The sequence below is a fragment of the Balaenoptera borealis genome (genome assembly GCF_965194805.1).
Source record: "Balaenoptera borealis genome assembly, chromosome: 11".
NCBI classification, from domain to species: Eukaryota; Metazoa; Chordata; class Mammalia; order Artiodactyla; family Balaenopteridae; genus Balaenoptera; species Balaenoptera borealis.
The window spans coordinates 33,437,576-33,455,783 of NC_138868.1; the positions used below are offsets into that span (position 1 = coordinate 33,437,576).

Sequence of the window (18,208 nt, forward strand, 5' to 3'; positions counted from 1 at the left end):
ATGTGACTTTACTAGAAGATGGGGCCTATAAGGAGGTAATTAAGGTTAAATGAGGTCCTAAGGGTGGGACCCTGATACTGTAGGATTAGTGTCCTTATAAGGAGAGACATCAGTGAGCTCGCTAGTTCTCCATGTGAGGACACAGTGGGAAGGTGGTTTCTGCTAACCAGGAAGAGGGCTCTCACTAGAAACCAAACCCTGCCAGACTTGATCTCAGACTTTCCAGCCTCCAGACTGTGAGAAAATAAATTTCTGTTGTTTAAGCCACCGGGTCCATGGTATTTTTTTATGTCAGCCTGAGCAGACTAACATATTTATTTACCTATTCATTTATTCTTTTTTCTTTAATGAGAATACCCAGTTCTCTGGGTATTCCTAAAGAAGTCTTAATTAAACACAACATTTTTTTTTTATTATTACACAGATGGGATAGTCAACTGTTATAATTTTCTTAAGAAAGTTGACCTCAGCAAGATGAAGGGCTAGGAGATCCCAACACTTTTCTCCTCCTCTCAAAAAAACCAGCAAAAATAGTAAAGGAACTATAAACTGATGAAAATATCTCAGGAAAAGCTCTAGACTACAATGAAAAAGTAGCAAAAACACTGTAGCGCTCAAAAACTGATGATGGTCGCATAGAAAAGCATAGGAAGCATTTTACCTTCATCACTCCATCTCCCAGTCTAGAGCAGCTTAGTGCCAGGAGGGGTCCCCACAGAAGAACTTCACCGCACAGGTAAAAGGAGAACAGGAGAACCCCTGCAAGCCTCACCACTGTGGATTCCTATAGTTTTCACCAACACTGATCCTGATGATGGAGCATCTCAGAGTCTCTGCTGCTGAATCTCCTCCCCAGGGCTGGAGCTATTGTTGCATGAGACCTGCCCTCAAGGGGCCCCAGTAGCCATTCTCTGGGATTGGGATGCCCCAGCATGTTGCCTCATATGAGACCGGAGCTGCTACACTGCTCTGAGATCTGCCTTGCTGGGTTCTCAGTTCCCAGCTCTGACTCATCATTTCTGGGGACCAGCTGACTGATGCTCTGAGTCCCACCCCAGGATCTCAGGTCATAGCTCTGACCTGTTAGTGCCAGGGCTATGCTGCTGCTGGTCTGAGCCCCATTCTCCAGGTCCAACACAGATTTAATGGACCACCACCAGGGATATGTTACTGCTCTTCTGTGACTGCCCCCTGGGGCCAAAGTTGGGACTTTGTTCCATCATCCCAAGACTGTGCTGCTACTGTACCCTGACCCCAAGCCATTGTGCACCCTATCATCCCAGGGTCCATGCTGCTGCTGTATCCTCCCTGCCTGCTCCCAATCTGAGTCACTGTGGAGAGTCCCAGAGACACAGACTACAGTTCCCCAGAGATCTGCAGATACTCACACAACGGACACCAATGCCATTGCTGCACAAGTGTACCTGTGCCTCAGGATCCTGGAACTGTTGTAGTTCCACATGCATCTGATCCTAGGACTCTGGCTCCACTACTGCTCTGAGTGCCAGCACACCAGACCAGCCAGTAAGAGGGATCCCCTTGGCTAGAACATCTTCCCACAAGTGAAAAAGGAGAATAGGAGAATCTCAGCAGTCTTTGCCACTCAGGAAGTCAATAACCTTAGCCACCACCACCAACCACAGGACCTCGGCCGTCTTGAGCACAGTGGACCCCTACAGTCTGTGCTAACATTGACCTCAGCTGATGGAGCTGCATGGAGACTATTCTGTTGTGCTCTTTCAGGAATAAAAGATACCCTCACAACCACATTTGGGGAAAGTCTTTCCTTACCAAAGCCAGGCCATTTGTGACAACCTAAGTGAAATAAGCCAGACAGAGAAAGAAAATACTGTATGTTGTCACTTATATGTGGAATCTTCAAAAAAAAAAAGGCTGATTTTATAGGAACAAAGAATTGAATGGTGGTTGCAAGGAGCAGAGAGGAGGGAAATGATGTGATGGATGTCAAAGTGTACAAATGTGCATTTATAAGAAGAATAAGTGCTGAGGATCAAATGTATAGCATGGTGACTGTGGTTAATAACGGGGTATTTATCATTCAAAATTGCTGAGAGTAGATCTAAATCCTTCTCACTACACACACGGAAAATAGTTAACTATGTGAGGTGAGGGATGTGTTCATTATTTTGATCTTGGTAATCATTCCACAATGTATTTGTACATCAAATCGTCATGCTGTACACTTTAAATATATATGATCATATTTGTCAGTTATTCCTCATTCAAGTTAAAAAATCCAAACTCCAAAAATAATGTGTATTAGGTTTCAATAACTTTAAAAGTTTTCAATAATTTTAGTGAATTACTTTATAGTTAGATACACATTCAATAAAAACTACACTTTGAGATAAAAATAAGAACACGTTTTTCATCAGAGCATAAATTAAAGTCATCATACACATACTTTTTTAACTTTTTATTTTATACTGGAGTATAGTTGATTAAAAATGATGTGCTAGTTTCAGGTGTACAGCAAAGTGATACAGTTATACATATACGTGGATCTATTCTTTTTCAAGTTCTTTTCCCATTTAGGTTGTTACATAATATTGAGCAGCATTCCCTGTGCTATACAGTAGGTCCTTGTTGGTTATCCGTTTTAAATACAGCAGTGTGTACATGTCAATCTCAAACTCCCTATCTCTCCCCTGCCACCCTTGCCCCTGGTAACCATACATTTGTTCTCTAAGTCCGTGAGTCTATTTCTGTTTTGTAAATAAGTTCATTTGTATCACTTTTTTTAGATTCCACATATAAGTGATAACATACAATATTTGTCTTTCTCTATATGACTTACTTCACTCAGTATGACAATCTCTAGGTCCATCCATGTTGCTGCAAATGGCATTATTTCATTCTTTTTAATGGCTGAGTAATATTCCATTGTATATATGTGCCACATCTTCTCTATTCACATATATTTATAAGGAAAAAAGTTACTTTTGGCACACATATCATAAAATTACACTTTTAAATTTTTATGGAGAAATTATAACTAAAGGATACTTTTATGTTTAAAAAAAGCAGAATATGTATAATATATAATCTATATTAACATACATATGTTAATCACAAAGCAGATTATGCCTAATACAAAAGGAACTAAACAGAAATACAAAATATTTCAAAATATTGAGTGTGCTCCAACTGATGGGATTTTAAGTGCTTTGTTTACTTTTTTTGGCCTTATACATTTAGACATGTTTTGAAATTGTTCTATACTAAGAAAATAATTCTTCTGAAATTAAAAAAATAAGTATATGTAAAAGTAAAATAGAGGCGCAAAATGGAGGGTAGGTATTCCAGAGAATATCAACTCCAAATTGAATCAAGGAAGATAAAAAGTAACTCAAGTCCTGGGCAAATAACAATCCGCAGGGCCTCAGTTCTTTCCTTAGTAGAGAATGTTTACTGCTGCTGGCAGCCTTCCCTAATCAAAAGCCAGCTCTCAAACATTAATAAGGACACTGAATTTATCAACATGTCTTGCAATTGTCAGCACATGCCATTATTTTTAAGATAAAATTCACGTGTTTTAGCGGCAGGCATTGCTCCTTCAAAGATTATCTTCACTAAAAACCATCAAATCTATTCAAAACTGAATATTTTCTCAGGAAACTACTTCCAGGGAAATAAAATATTTTGCTACTTATCTCAGGATTCAGCAAGTTATTGCCAAAAATATTTGTGGACTCATTTTAATAGGTGCATGGATGGATTCCTGTGGTCACAGACATTAGTTTCTACTCTCTACTGCCCTGACCTATCTACTTGTGTATCCATGTACATACGTATGTATGTATGTATGTATTCATTCATTTATTTAATATATGTTTATACAATACCTAAAATGTGCACTGTTGATATAAAACTAAGCAAATGAGATGATATAAATGTAAGTTGTCATCAAGATGCGTGGATGAGTACATTATAGCAGAAATTGTTTGGTTGCCTCTCCATTAACAATTAGATTTCTTTACTTCTAAAAAGAAGCAACCTTTCACAGTAGAAGCTGAAAACACTAAAGTCTCATTTTTGCATGGGGGCATGCCCAAGTTTAGGGAGACTTCTCAAAAAATGTTCCTCCTTTACAAAAATTATGACACTCAAGGGCAAACATCTTCCCGCGCACCCTTTTCTTCTTTGACTTTGTACACAGGTATATAGCTCTTTAGACACTATCACTATATAATGAGCAATCAAAGCTTAGAACAAGTCAGTTATGTGAGGATCATGATATGAAAAAGTCTGAAACACAAACAAACAAAAAACTCTGGGTCCTTGTTGACATTGTTTAGCTACTGAATAAGTTAATTTAGCTACTAAAATTGCCATGCTTCTAGATCTCTTGTTATTGGAGTTAATAAAAATTAAACAGTGTTTTGGGGAGAGAATATGGGAAGACATCCTAATTTATGCAACTTCATGGTCTATTCATACACAATTCACTTGATTTCATATAAAAGTGCTCTTCTCAAAGTGGCCTAAAATAACAAGGCTTACAAATAATGTCTCATTTTTTCAAGTAATACAGATTTTCAACAAATCTTGATTTTGGTAATTTCTGAAAGTTGATAAATTACTAATCTATATTTAACAACTGTCATATTACAAAGAAGTAAATCATGGAAAATTATTGGATCTCCTCATTCTTTTCTCCCAACTTTTCTTTCTATAACTCTTCAATTTGAGAAATGAAATTCAAAAAATTTAAAAAGCCTCATATGATTTTCTATCTTTACATAAATCTCCCAGCCTAATACCTAAAACTTATCAGCTCTAGGGAGCTTGGAATTCTCTTATTATATTCTTGATCTTATTAAGTTAACCAAATCAGATAACTAGATGTTTCTTTGCAAATGTGAACACACACACACACACACACACTGGGTTTTTTTTTTTTTGCCAATTTCAATTATTTGTTATTGATGACTGCAAAAAGCTAAGGCCAAGCTGAATGTAAAAGTTAAGATACCCTGAGCTTAAGAGTCTCAGTATGAAAGATTGAAGGTACACAGGCAAATACCTTGGATTTTATAATTTTATCTTATCTATTTATCACATGCAATGAGCAGTGCTGAGAGTCAGTAAGCATTAATGAGAATTAATTCAAAGTTTTCTTGGTGTGCTGGAGAATATCTTGTTATAGATGAGGTTAAAGGAATGGCAGGAAGCATATTTATGAAAGACTAAATGGCAAAATGTGCCCAGACTCATGACTTGCATGGAATAAGGATTTAATAGATATTGGTTTACATAACAGAAACACCTTCCCATGATTCTAAGCCAAAAATAAGTGTGTCGGAGAAGAGTGAGAAGTCATTTCTTACTGTTTTAATCAGAAAAATTAAAGGATTTTCCAACCATTAGATAATGTGAAGAATTTTCTGTACTTTAAACCTGATACTCATAGATTGGGATGATCATTGTAGTGAACACATTTTTGAAAAATAGATATTATGCACAAAGTAATTTGCACTTATTTATTAAACAAATTATTATTCCTACTACTAAGAGCCTAATACTCTATCACTCTACCGCATTTGGGAATGCAGATGGCACAATTAAAGGCACCTGCTTCTATCTCCTCTGCTCAATGGAGATAAAAGGAAATATCTCTATTAGTTTCTTCTTGCTACTATAACAAACTACCATGAACTAAGTGGCTTAAACAACAACACAGTTTATTCTCTTTTTGTTCTGAAAGTCAGAAGTTTGAAATGAATTTTATGGAACAAAATCAAGGTGTTGAAAGGGCTGTTTTTTCTGGAGGCTATAGGGGGAAAATCCTTTACATTGTCTTTCCTCCCCCAGCTTCCGTGGTTACATAATCTTCTTTTTACTTAGGCAGTCCTGTCTTACTCCTATTAAAAACTTGTGCGATTATACTAGATAACGTGGGATAATCTTCCCATCTCAAGATCCTTAACTGAATCACCCCTGCAAAGTCTCCTTTGCCATAAAATATAACATTCACGGGTTCCAGGGATTAGCAAGTGGATATATTTGGGAGGCCATTAGTTAGTCAACCATAACCATAGTTTGTGATAGATGTCTACCTATACATAGGCACTGATAGTCTTATAAAGTATCAATAACCAAAATCAATCAACCATGATTAAACATGGAGACTATAATAAGAAGATTTATATAGGCATCTCTGGAAGTCAAGAATGTAAGTCACCAGTAGACCTCATCTGTGGAAACTTGTTCAGTACATGCTCTCCTTAATGTAAATATTCTGAAAGACATTCCTCAATGTTGAATTAAAGTAACTGAAGCTCACAAAGGGACTTTAAACACTTTGGAATGAAGCCTGCCTTTGATTAAGAATGTACCTAGGAAACCATATCTGTATTTATCTCCATTAATTAAGTAGGCAATAAAATGAAAACACCTTCAATTCAGTCAAATACAACTTTAATTCTTGTGAAAATCTGGAAATTAAATTTAAGCTAAATGATATTTTAGATAGTTTAGGTATTGAGCTAGCCAGGTGGACGGGGTAGGGAGGAAGACACTTACCTTAAATAATAAATCCTTCTTCCCATAACGAAGCTCCTTCAGCTGGGCTTGGATTTTTTTTGACTTAAAAAAAAAAAGAAAAAAAAGGATTAGTGACTTAATTTCATTTATGTTTTCAAACTTGAAGATTAAAATTCTTTTAAACTGCATAAGAATGAATTTTTCAGCCAAAGAAAAAAGAGCTCAACTAGTTTGGAAGTGAAACAGAAAAGCTTAATCTTTGCTTTGGGAGTCAGACATCCAGCTATTCTAGGCAGGAAGAGAAAACCAAAACCTGTTCAAAGGAAGCATATTGTTTAAAAGGTAATATTTTAGAAAAGTGGCTTATTGTTCCTCTCTTCAATCTCTTCCACTCTCCCTGCCAAAAAACAAACACACACAGAATTTGAGTCACCTAAACATATCCAACAATTAAACTTTAGATGCTAAATATATCTATGGATATGTATGCCTCAGTTTTCACTACTTATTTTCAATTACATGAATTTTTTTAAGATTAAATATGCATAAGATTCAGTTGGCAACCAACTTTAAATTTGACGTACGTACAAAGGGAAGGTAGCAAGCAAACGTGACATGAGGTGAGGGAAGTAGCTAGAATGCTAAGATGCTAAGGTGAAGAGTGTTTGCCCTTTAGAATAATGCACTTGTTAAGAGGACCATTACAAACATAAAAGTGCTTATAACAAAGAAATCTTTCCCAGGAGACATGTTTGTCTACTGTTTGGAATACGTTCTGGTGAGCCACAGATGCTGATCTAGCATTCCTATTTTTCCAAAGCAGACCCAATTTCAAACATTCTAACACTATGATCTCAATTATTTGTCTTTCTACATGTAAGATTATAGGTTCTAATTCTTCAGTAGGATAAAAAGAACACATGCAAATAGATTATCATAGTCACATGAAAATGATATTTGAAAAAATAGTTAAGTGGGAATGCCAAATGGTTTAGTCATTTTGGGAAACTCTTTGGCAGTTTCTTATAAATATAAATTATACAGAAATTCTTTCTAGGTATCTACCTAAGAGAAATTATAATATATACATAAATGTTTATAGTATATTTATTCATAATAGTCAAAAGCTGGAAATATCCCACATGTCCATTAACTGATGAATAGTAAACAAATTATGGTACATCCATGAAATGAAATACTAAAATACGGTTAGGCATTTTTAAAAATAAAGTCTGAAACGTAACAATATAGATGTATTTCAAATGTATTAGACTATGTGAAAGAATCCAGTCACAAAAAGCTATATTTTATATAATACCATATATATGATATTCTAGAAAAGACAAAAGACTAGGGACATAAATCAGGTTAGTAGCTGATGTGGGCTGGGGGTTGGTGGTAGAGATTATAAAATATGAAGTGGGAACTTTGGAGGTGATGAAAATATCCTCTATCCTGAATATTGATTAAAACCATTGAAGTATATATGATGAATTCTATGTAAATTACATCTCAATAAAATTCTATGTAAATTATATCTCAATAAAATTTAATTTTAAAAGTTGCTGGCCATAACAGTTACATGTAAAAAATGAAACGGAACATTCTCTAGCACCATATACAAAAGTAAACTCAAGATAGATTAAAGACATAAATGTAAGACTGGATACTATAAAACTCCTAGAGCAAAACATAGGCAGGACATAAATCATTGCAATAATTTTTTGGATCCATTTCCTAAAGCAAAGGAAACAAAAGCAAAAATAAACAAATGGGACCGAATTAAACTTAAAAGCTTTTGCACAGCAAAGGAAACCATCCACAAAACGATAAGACAACCTATTGAATGGGAGAAGATATTTGTGAATGATATGACTGATAAGGGGTTAATATCCAACATATACAAATAGCTCATACAACTCAACATCAAACAACAACAACAACAACCTTGTTAAAAAATGGGCAGAAGACTAATGAGAACCTACTGTATAGCACAGGGAACTCTACTCAGTGCTCTGTGGTGACCTAATGGGAAGGAAATCTAAAAAAGCAGGGATATGTGTATAACTGATTCACTCTGCTGTAGAGCAGAAAATAACACAACATTGTAAAGCAACTATACTCCAATAAAAATTTTTTTAAAAAAGGGCAGAAGAACTGAATAGACCCTTTTCCAAAGAGGAAATGCAGATGGCCAACAGGCACATGAAAAGATGCTCAACACTGCTAATCATCAAGGACATGCAAATCAAAACCAGAAAGAGATATCACCTCACACCTGTCCGAATGGCCATCATCAAAAAGTCTACAAATAACAAATGTTGGCAAGGATGTGGAGAAAAGAGAACCCTAGTACACTGTTGCTGGTATTTTAAGTTGGTGCAGCTACTATGGAAAACAATGTGGCGCTTACTCAAACAACTAAAAACAGAACTACCATATGACCCAGCAATCCCACTGTTGGGTATATATTTGAAGAAAATAAAAACAGTAATTCAAAAAGATACATGCACTCCAATGTTCATAGCAGCATTCCTTCAATAGCCAAGATATGGAAGCAACTTAAGTGTCCATCAACAGATGAATGGATAAAAAGAATGTGGTATAAATATATACAATGAAACATTATTTGGCCATAAAAAGAATTAAATTTTGCCATTTGCAATATGCTGGATGGACCTAGAGGGTATTATGCTTAGTGAAATAAGTCAGACAGAGAAAGACAAATACTCTATGTTATCACTTATATGTGGAATCTAAAAAACAAAACAAATAAATCTAAATAAAAAAACAGAAACAGACTCATAGATATAGAGAACAAACTAGCGGTTACCAATGGGGAGGGGGAGGTAGGAAGGGGCAAGACAGGTGTATGGGATTAAGAGTTACCAACTACCATGCATAAAATAAATAAGCAACAAGGATATATTGCACAGAACAGGCAAATATAATCATTATTTTGTAATAATTTTAAATGGAGTATAATCTATAAAAATATTGAATCCCTACGTTGCACACCTGAAACTAATATAATATTGGAAATCAACTATATATACCTCAATAAAAAACAGGAGAGTAGGAGAGCAGGATAAATCAAGTACTCCTTCAGTTTAGATGTAGGATTTAATGCAGTCTTAATTTCTTGGCTATTTTTTGAACTTTTAGCTTTAAAAAATTCTATCCTGTAATGAAATGGTTGCCAGACTTTAATGTGCACGAGAATCACCTGGAGGGCTTCTTAAAACACAGAATAAGTCAGTGAAACTATTCTATACGATACTGTAAGGGTGGTTATATGTTTGTCAAACTCTATAGAATGTAAACAACTAAAAATGAAACCTAAACTCAACTAGGGACTGTGGGTGATAAAGATGTGTCAGTGCAGCTTCATTGATTATAGCACATTTACCGCTCTGGTGGAGGATGCTGCTAATGGGGGGCTGTGTGGGGGCAGGGAGTACCTGGGAGCTCTCCGAACTTTCTGCTCAATTTTGCTGTGAACCTAAAGCTTGTCTAAAAAAATAAAATCTATTTAAAAAAGAAAAAATAGAGGCGGAGCTTCAAGATGGCGGTAGAGTAAGACGTGGAGCTCACCTTCCTCTCAACAAATACATCAAAAATACATCTGCATGTGGAACAACTCCTACAGAACACCTACTGAATCCTGGCAGAAAACCTCAGACCTCCCAAAAGGCAAGAAACTCCCCCCGTACTTGGGTAGGGCAAAAGAAAAAAGAAAAAACAGAGACTAAAGAATAGGGACGGGACCTGCACCAGTGGGAGGGAGCTGTGAAGGAGGAAAGGTTTCCACACACTAAGAAGCCCCTTCGCGGGCAGAGACTGCAGGTGGTGGAGGGGGGAAGCTTCGGAGCTACGGAGGAGAGCGCAGCCACAGGGGTGCGGAGGGAAAAGCGGAGAGATTCCCGCACAGAGGATCGGCGCCAACCAGCACTCACCAGCCCGAGAGGCTTGTCTGCTCATCCGCCAGGGCGGGCGGGGCCTGGGAGCTGAGGCTCGGGCTTTGGTCGGATCCCAGGGAGAGGGCTGGGGTTGGCGGCGTGAACACAGCCTGAAGGGGTTGGTGCACCACAGCTAGCCGGGAGGGAGTCCGGGAAAAAGTCTGCAGCTGCCGAAGAGGCAAGAGACTTTTTCTTGCCTCTTTGTTTCCTGGTGCGTGAGGAGAGGGGATTCAGAGCGCCGCTTAAAGGAGCTCCAGAGATGGGCGCAAGCCGCGGCTATCAGCGCGGACCCCAGAGACGGGCATGAAGCGCTGAGGCTGCTGCTGCCGCCACCAAGAAGCCTGTGTGCGAGCACAGGTCACTCTCCACACTGCCCCTCCCGGGAGCCGGTGCAGCCGCCACTGCCAGGGTCCCGTGATCCAGGGGCAACTTCCCCAGGAGAACGCACGGCGTGCCTCAGGCTGCTGCAACATCATGTTGGCCTCTGCTGCTGCAGGCTCGCCCCGCATCCGTACCCCTCCCTCCCCCCGGCCTGAGTGAGCCAGAGCCCTGGAAGCAGCTGCTCCTTTAACCCCGTCCTGTCTGAGTGAAGAACAGACGCCCTCAGGTGACCTACACGCAGAGGCGGGTCCAAATCCAAAGCTGAACCACGGGAGCTGTCGATCAAAGAAGATAAACGGAAATTTCCCCCAGCAGCCTCAGGAGCAGCGGATTAAATCTCCACAATCAGCTTGATGTACCCTGCATCTGTGGAATACCTGAATAGACAATGAATCATCCCAAATTGAGGAGGTGGACTTTGGGAGCAACGATATATATTTTTCCCTTTTTCTTTTTTTGGGAGTGTGTATGTGTATGCTTCTGTGTGTGATTTTGTTTACCATTTGTCCTAGGGTTCTGTCTGTCCATTGTTTTTTGTTTTTTTTTTAGTATAGTTTTTAGCACTTGTTATCATTGGTGGATTTGTTTTTTGGTTTGGTTGCTCTTTTTTTTCTTTCTTTCGTTCTTTTATTACTTAAAAGAATTTTTTTTATAATTATTTTTTTATTTTAATAACTTTATTTTATTTTACTTTATTTTATTTTATTTTATCATCTTCTTTCTTTCTTTCTTTCTTTTTCTCCCTTTTATTCTGAGCCGTGTGGATGAAAGACTCTTGGTGCTCCAGCCAGGCATCAGGGCTGTGCCTCTAAGGTGGGAGAGCTAAGTTCAGGACACTGGTCCCCAAGAGATCTCCCAGCTCCACGTAATATCAAACGGCAAAAATCTCCCAGAGATCTCCATCTCAATGCCAAGACCCAGCTCCACTCAACGACAAGAAAACTACAGTGCTGGACACCCTATGCCAAACAACTAGCAAGACAGGAACACAACCCAATCCATTAGCAGAGAGGCTGCCTAAAATCATAATAAGGCCACAGACACCCTAAAACACACCACCAAACGTGGACCTGCCCACAAGAAAGACAAGATCCAGCCTCATCCACCAGAACACAGGCACTAGTCCCCTCCACCAGAAAGCCTACACAACCCACTGAACCAACCTTAGCCACTGGGGACAGACACCAAAAACAACGGGAATTACGAACCAGCAGTCTGCGAAAAGGAGACCCCAAACACAGTAAGTTAAGCAAAACGAGAAGACAGAGAAACACACAGCAGATGAAGGAGCAAGGCAAAAACCCACCAAACCCAACAAATGAAGAGGAAATAGGCAGTCTACCTGAAAAAGAATTAGAATAATGATAGTAAAGATGATCCAAAATCTTGGAAACAGAATGGAGAAAATACAAGAAACGTTTAACAAGGACCTAGAGAAACTAAACAGCAAACAAACAGTGATGAACAACATGATAAGTGAAATTTAAAATTCTCTAGAAGGGATCAATAGCAGAATAACTGAGGCAGAAGAATGGATAAGTGACCTGGAAGATAAAGTAGTGGAAAAAACTACCACAGAACACAATAAAGAAAAAAGAAGGAAAAGAATTGAGGACAGTCTCAGAGACACCTGGGACAACATTATACGCACGAACATTCAAATTATAGGGGTCCCAGAAGAAGAGAAAGAGAAAGGGACTGAGAAAATACTTGAAGAGATTATAGTTGAAAACTTCCCTAATATGGGAAAGGAAATATTTAATCAATCCAGGAAGCACAGAGAGTCTTATACAGGATAAATCCAAAGAGAAACATGCCAAGACACATATTAATCAAACTCAAAAATTAAATACAAAGAAAAAATATTAAAAGCAGCAAGGGAAAAACAACAAATAACACACAAGGGAATCCCCATAAGGTTAACAGCTGATTTTTCAGCAGAAACTCTGCAAGCCAGAAGGGAGTGGCAGGACATATTTAAAGTGATGAAGGAGAAAAACCTACAACCAGGATTACTCTACCCAGCAAAGATCTCATTCAGATTGACGGAGAAATTAAAAACTTTACAGACAAGCAAAAGCTAAGAGAATTCAGCACCACCAAACCAGCTTTACAACAAATGCTAAAGGAACTTCTCTAGGCAGGAAACACAAGAGAAGAAAAACACCTACAATAACAAACCCAGAACAATTAAGAAAATGGTAATAGGAACATACATATCGATAATTACCTTAAATGTAAATGGATTAAATGCTCCAACCAAAAGACATAGACTGACTGAATGGACACAAAAACAAGACCCATATATATGCTGTGTACAAGAGACCCATTTCAGACCTAGGGACACATACAGACTGAAAGTGAGGGGATGGAAAAAGATATTCCATGCAAATGGAAATCAAAAGAAAGCTGGAGTAGCAATTCTCATATCAGACAAAATAGACTTTAAAACAAAGACTATCACAAGAGACAAAGAAGGACACTACATAATGATCAAGGGATCAATCCAAGAAGAAGATATAACAATTGTAAATATTTATGCACCCAACATAGGAGCACCTCGAAACATAAGGCAAATACTAACAGCCATAAAAGGGGAAAGCGACAGTAACACAATCACAGTAGGGGACTTTAACACCCCACTTTTACCAATGGACAGATCTTCCAAAATGAAAATAAATAAGGAAACACAAGCTTTAAATGATACATTAAACAAGATGGACTTAATTGATATTTACAGGACATTCCATCCAAAAACAACAGAATACACATTCTTCTCAAGTGCTCATGGAACATTCTCCAGGACAGATCATATCTTGGGTCACAAATCAAGCCTTGGTAAATTTATGAAAATTGAAATCATATCAAGCATCTTTTCCGACCACAACGCTATGAGACTAGATATCAATTACATGAAAAAAATCTGTAAAAAATACAAACACATGGAGGCTAAACAATACACTACTTAATAACCAAGATATCACTGAAGAAATCAAAGAGGAAATCAAAAAATACCTAGAAACAAATAACAATGAAAACACGATGACCCAAAACCTATGGGATGCAGCAAAAGCAGTTCTAAGAGGTAAGTTTATGGCAATACAATCCCACCTTAAGAAACAAGAAACATCTCAAATAAACAACATAACCTTACACCTAAAGCAATTAGAGAAAGAAGACAAGAAAACCCCAAAGTTAGCAGAAGGAAAGAAATCATAAAGATCATATCAGAAACAAATGAAAAAGAAATGAAGGAAACGATAGCAAAGATCAGTAAAACTAAAAGCTTGCTCTTTGAGAAGATAAACAAAATTGATAAACCATTAGCCAGACTCATCAAGAAAAAAAGGGAGAAAACTCAAATCAATAGAATTAGAAATGAAAAAGGAGAAGTAACAACTGACACTGCAGAAATACAAAGGATCATGAGAGATTACTACAAGCAACTATATGCCAATAAAATGGACCACCTGGAAGAAATGGACAAATTCTTAGAAATGCACAACCTTCCAAGACTGAACGAGGAAGAAATACAAAATATGAACAGACCAATCACAGGAACTGAAATTGAAACTGTGATTAAAAATCTTCCAACAAACAAAAGCCCAGGACCAGATGACATCACAGGCAAATTCTATCAAACATTTAGAATAGAGCTAACACCCATCCTTCTCAAACTCTTCCAAAATATAGCAGAGGGAGGAACACTCCCAAACTCATTCTACGAGGCCACCATCACCCTGATACCAAAACCAGACAAAGATGTCACAAAGAAAGAAAACTACAGGCCAATATCAATGATGAACATAGATGCAAAAATCCTCAACAAAATACTAGCAAACAGAATCCAACAGCACATTAAAAGGATCATACACCATGATCAAGTGGGGTTTATCCCAGGAATGCAAGGATTCTTCAATATACACAAATCAATCAACGTGATACATCATATTAACAAATTGAAGGAGAAAAACCATATGATTGTCTCAATAGATGCAGAGGAAGCTTTCAAGAAAATTCAACACCATTTATGATAAAAACCCTCAAGAAAGTAGGCATAGAGGGAACTTTCCTCAACATAATAAAGGCCATATATGACAAACCCACAGCTAACATCATCCTCAATGGTGAAAAACTGAAACCATTTCCACTAAGATCTGAAACAAGACAAGGTTGCTCACTCTCACCACTAGTATTCAACATAGTTTTGGAAGTTTTAGCCACAGCAATCTGAAGAGGAAAAGAAATAAAACGAATCCAAATAGGAAAAGAAGAAGTAAAGCTGTCACTGTTTGCAGATGACATGATACTATACATAGAGAATCCTAAAGATGCTACCGGAAAACTACTAGAGCTAATCAATGAATTTGGTAAAGTAGCAGGATACAAAATTAATGCACAGAAATTTCTTGCATTCCTATATACTAATGATGAAAAATCTGAAAGTGAAATTAAGAAAACACTCCCATTTACCATTGCAACAAAAAGAATAAAATATCTAGGAATAAACCTACCTAAGGAGACAAAAGACCTGTATGCAGAAAATTATAAGACACTGATGAAAGAAATTAAAGATGATACCAACAGATGGAGAGATATACCATGTTCTTGGATTGGAAGAATCAACATTGTGAAAATGACTATACTACACATAGCAATCTACTGATTGAATGCAATCTCTATCAAACTACCACTGGCATTTTTCACAGAACTAGAACAAAAAATTTCACAATTTGCATGCAAATACAAAAGACCCCGAATAGCCAAACCAATCTTGAGAAAGAAAAACGGAGCTGGAGGAATCAGGCTCCCTGACTACAGACTATACTACAAAGCTACAGTAATCAAGACAGTATGGTACTGGCACAAAAACAGAAATATAGATCAATGGAACAGGATAGAAAGCCCAGAGATAAACCCATGCACATATGGTCACCTCATCTTTGATAAAGGAGGCAAGAATATACAATGGAGAAAAGACAGCCTCTTCAATAAGTGGTGCTGGGAAAACTGGACAGCTACATGTAAAAGAATGAAATTAGAACACTCCCTAACACCATACACAAAAAGAAACTCAAAATGGATTAAAGACCTAAATGTAAGGCCAGACACTATCAAACTCTTAGAGGAAAACATAGGCAGAACACTCTATGACATAAATCACAACAAGATCCTTTTTGACCCACCTCCTAGAGAAATGGAAATAAAAACAAAAATAAACAAATGGGACCTAATGAAACTTAAAAGTTTTTGCACAGCAAAGGAAACCATAAACAAGATGAAAGGACAACCCTCAGAATGGGAGAACATATTTGCAAATGAAACAACTGACAAAGGATTAATCTCCAAAATTTACAAGCAGCTCATGCAGCTCAATATCAAAAAAACAAACAACCCAATCCAAAAATGGGCAGAAGACCTAGATAGACATTTCTCCAAAGAAGATATACAGATTGCCAAAAAACACATGAAAAAATGCTCAACATCATTAATCATTAGAGAAATGCAAATCAAAACTACAATGAGATATCATCTCACACCAGTCAGAATGGCCATCATCAAAAACTCTACAAACAATAAATGCCAGAGAGGGTGTGGAGAAAAGGGAACCTTCTTGCACTGTTGGTGGGAATGTAAAGCTCGGTGCTTTGTGACCACCTAGAGGGGTGGGATAGGGAGGGTGGGAGGGAGGGAGATGCAAGAGGGAAGAGGTATGGGGACATATGTATATGTATAACTGATTCACTTTGTTATAAAGCAGAAACTAACACAGCATTGTAAAGCAATTATACTCCAATAAAGATGTTAAAAAATAAATAAATAAATAAAAGTACCTGGCCATAGTACCTAGTAAACTACAGGATCCTCATGGGATTATTATATCTTAGTAAACTGTACTGGTACAAAACTCCTCTTTGATAAATAAAGCCCTCTCATATGTTTAAAATATTGTACTTTTCCAAGCCTAGATGGAATGTTTATGTCTTCCCAGTGAATGAACTGCAACTGTGATTCAGTTTCTTATTACATTCAAAATGTTTCCAACCATGCAAGGTAGTGGATTTTGCAAAGTGGGGGACTGTGTTATGATGGTGTTATAATTACTAAATCATCATCTAATGCTGGAATCATCATCAATTAGAGTAGATTCTTGAAAGTGTTGTAAATGATACACCCCTGAGAGGTTCAAACATTAGAAATACTGTTTTTCACAGATATTCCTGTCAGGAGCCAACTGCAGTGGTCTATTAAATCAAGAAGTTGAAATAAATAAATAAGGAGATAGAGCAAATGAATAAATTATAATGAACATATTTCAATTTATTTTAACCTTATACATTACTGATCTATGAAACGTCTAGGAATTCATAAATAAGAATGCAGAAATAATATGTCCTCCGAGGAACTGAGATGAGAAAGAAATATGAATCTTTCTTGAATTAAGGGGCTAAAAAATATAGGTAGACCCAGGTTGTGGTTGTTGTTTGTTTTTTCATTCTTCTGTTTGTTTGTAAACACCACAGACACCTTCTCCTAGGAGCCACCTCTTTTTCCTGTACATGGGTGCTGTGGGGACCTGGGAACATGTCAACCATCTCAGAATACAGCTTCAATCCAGATGGTCCTTATTCAAAACTCATATCCACTTGCTTACACTCTTACAAGTAACATTCAGAAACTGCATGCTACATACACAATATTTCTAGAAACCTAGCAAATATCAAAAATATAAAGAGTTTATTTATATCCAAATAGAAAAATACAATGAAAAAAAAACCTGCACAGGCTCATATCTATATGCCACTCAGTTTGATTATTCATTTATGGGGCATCAAGATTTAGTTTCCATGTATTAAAAAGTTCTATTCATTTCATGTATAATATTATTGTAAAGACATTATAAATGGATTATTATATTGCATGTTGACTCTAACTCCAGCACTCGTAATAATGACTTTTATATGTCCACCAAGCAAGTATCGTCACCTTCTTTAACAGAAAGAAACAAACAAATTCTGGATGAGCACATGGCCACCAACCTAAATGGCCTTTTCCTGCCTCCCTACAACTTAGCTAGGCATGTGACCTAGTTCTGGCAAATAGGATACAATGACATAGGTGCCATTACTTCTTAGATAAACTCCTAAAGAGCAATGCCTGTGAGTCACCGGGTAATCTTCCCTGTTTCTCCTGCTAGAAGGTGATAATAACAGGAAAAGGCTTTTTGAATGAGAGGCGACTCCATATTTAGGAGATGGTGGAAGTAGTTCACCAGCACTGTACCTTGCTTCTAGTCTGCTATGGGAAAAGGGGTAAACTTGTGTAAGACACTGTTCTTGTTCTACCTAAAGCTCTTTCCT

General features: G+C 37.3%; 1 protein-coding gene across 3 annotated transcripts in view; it reads right to left on the reverse strand.

The window, feature by feature from the left end:
- The window catches only part of LUZP2 (leucine zipper protein 2), a 911,611-nt gene that overhangs the window by 115,684 nt on the left and 777,719 nt on the right, over positions 1-18,208 (reverse strand). For all 3 annotated transcript variants that reach the window (XM_082342495.1, XM_082342494.1, XM_082342493.1), the window contains exon 7: positions 6,547-6,609. In XM_082342495.1, coding sequence (XP_082198621.1) covers positions 6,547-6,609 — 63 coding nt within the window. The remainder of the gene's footprint in view (positions 1-6,546; positions 6,610-18,208) is intronic.